The sequence below is a fragment of the Apis dorsata genome, unplaced genomic scaffold (assembly GCF_000469605.1).
Source record: "Apis dorsata unplaced genomic scaffold, Apis dorsata 1.3 scaffold_1104, whole genome shotgun sequence".
Lineage (NCBI taxonomy): Eukaryota > Metazoa > Arthropoda > Insecta > Hymenoptera > Apidae > Apis > Apis dorsata.
Genome location: NW_006264202.1, coordinates 26,735 through 32,633, shown reverse-complemented (window position 1 = coordinate 32,633; position 5,899 = coordinate 26,735). Strand labels below are relative to the sequence as shown.

The 5,899-nt window shown below is 34.4% G+C and overlaps 1 protein-coding gene across 1 annotated transcript in view; it reads left to right on the top strand.

Annotated features, from left to right (window-relative positions):
* The window catches only part of LOC102676207 (FH1/FH2 domain-containing protein 3), a 209,166-nt gene that overhangs the window by 180,189 nt on the left and 23,078 nt on the right, over positions 1–5,899 (top strand). The window contains exon 12 of the mRNA XM_031514681.1: positions 1–313. This exon is cut by the window's left edge and continues 24 nt beyond it. Within this exon, the coding sequence (XP_031370541.1) occupies positions 1–313 (313 nt within the window). The remainder of the gene's footprint in view (positions 314–5,899) is intronic.

The window sequence follows — 5,899 nt, the reverse complement described above, 5'->3', positions numbered from 1 at the left end:
GCCCCCCTTGGGGGCGAGACTGCCGCCGCCCGTGCCCCAAGCGCCTCCACCGTTGTTCGGCGTGAATCTCAAGTCGCCAAGATCGCCGACCGGGACCGATAATGGAAATACGCCGAAGAGCCCGCCACCGGCGTTCACGAAGAAGAGCAAGAAGACGGTGAAGCTGTTCTGGAAGGAGGTGAGGGATGACCCGATCATATTGTCCAGGCTCGACAAGAACAAGATGATATGGGACGAATTGTCGCCTGTACCTGTCGACACGCAGAAGCTCGAGCACCTGTTCGAGAGCCGCGCCAAGGATCTCATCACGAAGGTGAGCAAGCTCTACGTGCTACTTTAAAGCTTAGCGCGTTTTCCTCTTTCCTTGGGAGAGCTTGTTTTCTTTTGGGGATCTTCTTTGGGTTTCCTCGATGAGAAATTTTCTAAACGTTCTTCTTCCTCGTGGATGATACGTGTTAGGGTGGTTTGTTAGGCGGTTCGTGGGTTCTTCAGCTGATAGCGTTAGAGTGTTTAGTTTTGATGATGAAAGAGGAAATAGTTGGAAATTTGGAATAGATTATATTAGAGAGTAGTAGTATGTAGTAGTTTTAAATTCGATATAATTTAATTGGTTAATATTAAAAGTAGATCCTTGACTGCATTCTGTTGCTCTTTTGTAAATATTTCTATTTTTTTAAAGCGATACTTGGTGTATTTAAATATATCCAAGTAAGATTTCTTTAAAAATAAATTCTCTTGAAGTAATAGTAAATTGTTACAGAATCATGGATCAAGTATTTTTTCGATAATTTCTCTTGTTTCATTCATTCTTATTTTATATATCTACTTCTGAAATAATTGTATCGTAGATATACAACAGACAAATTATATTCGTATAGCGAAAGAATGATAGCATTTAATAGGTATCAATTCTAAAAACGAAATGATTAAAAAAAAGAAATCCTTTTCTAGATAGAAGATACATAAAGTTTTTCTCGAGCAAAAAAATAATTGAATTTCCATCGAGCTTCAAAACATAACTCACATTTCAACATTTATCTCAAACGGTTCGTTCTCCATATTGTTGTCCATGGAATTCTACCTGCAATACCATTCTTTGTCCCCCAATGGTGGTTTCTCAAAATTCTATCGCGAGTCGGGCATCAGACAGGAAATTTAATTACAGGGGCGGGTATTCGTGGAAAAAGCGACGACACCTTGCCAACATCCCATGAATCTCTCCGCTTTTTCGTTTCGTTCTGCCTCGACGACGAAACTCGACGACGTTAGTCATTCCCTGACACCCGATTCTTAAAGTACACGTTGGAAAGGGGTGAACGCACGGCATCCACCCGCGGTTGTCTCTGCCGCGAGAAAGCTTTTCATCGCGAGGAAATTCCAAAGGCAACCTATCCACAATCCAGAATACACAAAGCTACGTGGCTGGTTAACCGGGTGGATGGTTCGAGCTCGGTTAAAGGGGATGAACTGTTTGAAGGGAAGGAATCGTCGCTTGATATTTGGTTTACAGATTCTCTTGTTCGGCGAATTTTCGATTTTGAAGATAGCTTTTTGAGACGCCACTTGATCTTTGAGTAAAAACTTTGATTCTTTTGTTTGGAGAATTTTTTTATTTTTAGGGTTGATGAAGTAGTTGATGTGTAACATGAAAACTATTAAGCTTGAAAACTATTAATTGAGACAGAGTTTTATAATTTATAAAATATGAAACTCACAATATTTTAGCCACGATCATATAATATATCAACCTTCAACTTCATAAAAATTATTATCACGTGAAAAACCAAAGACACCACTAAATTACCACTAAATTACACTTAACGTTTCCAACCCTAATCCAACCCTCGCGACATTTGCCATAACTCAACACAACGACACATCCTCTCATCCACGCCTCGGTATCGATTCCATCGAAGCCAGTTACATTCCCAACCAGCGTTTAACAATCGAACGGACAGATAACGCGACAGGGAACGCGCATCGGCTTCTCCGGATACCTTTGACACGGATTACGCGTTTAATCCGGCGCCGTTTGCAACAGGGTTACTCTCCCTTAAACCGTTTCACCCTAAATGGCTTTATTTTCGATCGCGCACAGAGGAACTGTGGCGTAGAAGGGGGGAGGGGTGGTCGTTTCTCGCGATACCGCGGAATTCTCGATCCCTAAGGGGGCCTTTACACGAAAGGGTAAGGAAAGGGAGGAGAAAAAAATGTTTGCCGAAGGTTTAAGAGGATAAAAATCCCACTGCTCATTTTTATTCCTTTCTCTACCCTTTCGTTTAACATTTTCATGCGTTAAATCAATTGATTTTTACGGCTTGAACGGGATGATAATGTAGTACTGATCAGATAGAATATTGTGAGTGGCTAAAAAATTTTTAAATATCTTCTATAATCTTTTTTGTAGAAATTAAGTGCGTATATTTTTACATTGAAAAGATAATTGCAAAATTGATGTAATTATAATGAGAATTTCACAAATTTTTAAAATTCTTTTAAAGGATTAAAGTCATTATATATCATATAATATTATTTGATATTCAGCCACTTCAACAGTGCCGACATTGTTTGCATTGCAGAGGGATGGAAGTTCCTCAGAAATAGTTCAGAGCTTTATTCTGTCTGGCTTCCGTTTTTCTTCGAACTTTTCGCGAAGGAAAATAAAAAATATTGCGCTACATAATCAGCTACAAATGTCAACGAGCTTAAAAAATTTCAGTTTCTACTTTCTTTTCATTCTTTATTATTCCATTTCCGGTTTCTTTTCTAAAAACAATGTTTTTATTTTTCTTATTTTTTACGAATAACTCTTTGAATTTTAAATTTCGATCCTTACAAAATAAACTTATACTTGATTGAATAATTGTTTTAGAATAAAATGTAGTGGAATTTTATTTCAACAAAAAATAATCTGTTTATATAGTAGATTTTCATAAGTAAATATTTTCATAAATATATGATTCTTCATCAAAAAGCCAAATATAGAATATTTTTATAGCCTGAATTTTTATTGTTAAATTTCAACAAGTTTTAAATTAAGAAAGAAATTTCATTTAAATTTTAATAAAAGTAATCCCCTGGTGATTAAAATTATATAACTTTCGAGATTAAATCAATAACAGATATATATCAAATAATAGCTTTAAATAAATCCAGTTGAATTTGAAAATCTTTCGACAGAAAAATCAACAATATCAAGTTTAATATTAATTAAAAAAGTATCCGAAAATCCTTTTATCCTTTGTTGAAATAAAAATTCAAACAACAAATTATTTCGCCAATTTCGTTTCGAAAGTATCTCAATCACATATCATTATGCATAATTTCCTTGAATATGAATACACGAAATACTCCACTAGAAAAAATTTATCATTATTTCAAACGTACGTGATATTTATTATACCATTAATAAAAATGTCGTAGCACACGTAGTGAAAAAACACACATTTGACGTGGAATGCACAATTTATTAAAAACATACGACCGCGTATTCAAAACGATTTATTAAATTCACGTGCTTTTTTCCATAAAAAGATAAGCTTTTATCCGAATTTCGCGTTTTTCGAGTTTCGTCGAATAAATTTCATCGTACGAATGATATCGCGTATTTCCACCCTTTGCAAATCCTTTCGTTCGAATCGCGAGAAGCGGGTAAATTTTCCGGCAAATAGGGGCACGGATGTGGAAGGCGTGTGAGTACAAAATCGGTAATACCTCATATAAAATTATTATTCCTTATCGGAATGGTGGGTAATGACGCGAGATACTCGTATTTCCACGTGGTTGCATTGAATTCATGCCTCTATGCTCGTTTTAATTAATTTCACGGTTGATGAACTTATGGTGTTTGAGAGGATAATAAATAAGAAGTATATGTATCTTTTTTCTTCTCCCCTTATTTATCTTATTCCTATGATTTTTAAATATTTTTTGATAAAATGGTTAAGGATTAATTTTATATAATTTTATATAATTTTGATATAATGAAATATCGTTAAATAATATTAAATTGTTGATTTAATATTATTAATATATATATATTTATATATATTATAATATAATTAGAATTCATATAATTTTTATCAATATATTTTTGAGTGGAAAAATAACATATTGTAGAATTTTATTTAAAATTATTTTTTATTAACTCTGATCGTATTGCTTATCTATAATTGAATTTCATTTTTGATTTGCAATGTTCGATATTGCAACAAGCATTTTATAACGCAATATAAAACAGAAGTAGATATTCAAAAAAATAGATACATATCCACATAAAAATAGATATTCCTTTCCAACATGTAGAAAACATCTTCAGATATGCTAATTCAGAATGCTTGTATTGCAGAACCAAATCATTCTTGAAATCGATAAATTGAATTCATTCAACAATTCCAAACGTATAATTTTCCAAGGTCTTATTCATCTTCCCTCGATGTTTGAATAGAGTCACACCATATCATATCAATGATAAATATCAACCACGCGTTATAATTTCTCTATCACGACAAATATCGAATAATAACCGTATCCATTCACCCTGTCTCGAGTATTCACCCCCCTAACCCGAGTAAATTATTCTTCGCCAATGATCGGCCAAAGATTCCACGCGAACTAGCGAGCTGTCGCTAATTGCTGGCGTAATTACACGCCGGGTTTATCGGGTTTGCGTTTTGAATCGCGTCTCGAGCCAATGGACACGGCTGCATAACGCGACGTCGCTTCTTCAGACGCAGCCCATTCTCCCCTTCGTTCCTCATCCGCCCTTTCCTTTTGCCCTCTCCATACCTTCCCTCCCTCCAAGTACCGGCTTCTTTGAACTTTTACATCCACCTCGCGGAGTCCGGCGATAATTAGTGGCGGGTAAAGAGTCGGTCGAGACTTCCTCCTCGTCAAGGAGGAAGAGAGGGAAGAGGGTTGAAAGAGAGGACGTGAACCGGGTAAAAAATTATGGGATGCTGAAAGATTGGGAAGGAGTAATAAGTTTTCTGGAGAAGTGGAGGAATCCAAGATGTGGTTCACTGGGTTAGATTTATTTTTTTTTTTTTGTTTGTTTCTTGGTTTGTTTGTTTGTAAAAGATAATTTAACGAAGCTCGATGGTAATTTAACGTAGGGTGTAACGATAAATATCAGGTGTGAGTTAAGAGTTGAATATTTTAATGAAGCTCCATGAACATGGAAAGTAACACGAGTAAATTAATATGATAAAATAATATGAATTAATAATTATTTGTGATTGGTTCTTTCGGTAAATACCATTATTTTCAATAATTTGTAATAATTAATTTCATTTGTGCAAGATTCGCTAATTTGCTAATTGATTTCTTGATAGTTTAGGCTAGAAAGATAGAGAAGATGAGGGGAGAAGAGTAGTTTTATAAATTACATACCTATGGGAAATATTTCAGGTTAAATATTTGCAAAGATAAAATTCCCTAGCTGGGAAATAAAGTCGAATGTGCATTACATATATCTAAGAATTCGCGGTAAAAATGCATTAACGAATGAGATTCTTATCAATTTTTTTCACAGTCTAAAAAAATTATTAGAGGATAGTATATGAAAATTATTCCATTTTAATAAGATCTATTAAAGATTCTCTGAACGAGAAAAGAATTTAATTTTCAAATTATTTCCACGTTTAATTTATAAATGGTCAACATTGTTCCTTAAAAAGAAAGAAAATTAATAACAATCTATAAGATTAGTTCTATAATCTTTATGCTTATATTATGTTAAACCAGGAACGATTTCACGAGACGATCATGCACATGAATGATTACGATCTTTATACGATATTACAAGCTCTGTTAGTTTGATAAAGTAACTTTAACAATAACATATCGTATAAATTAATACCGTCTGCAGCAATAATGAAATCCCGTGGTAATGATCGCG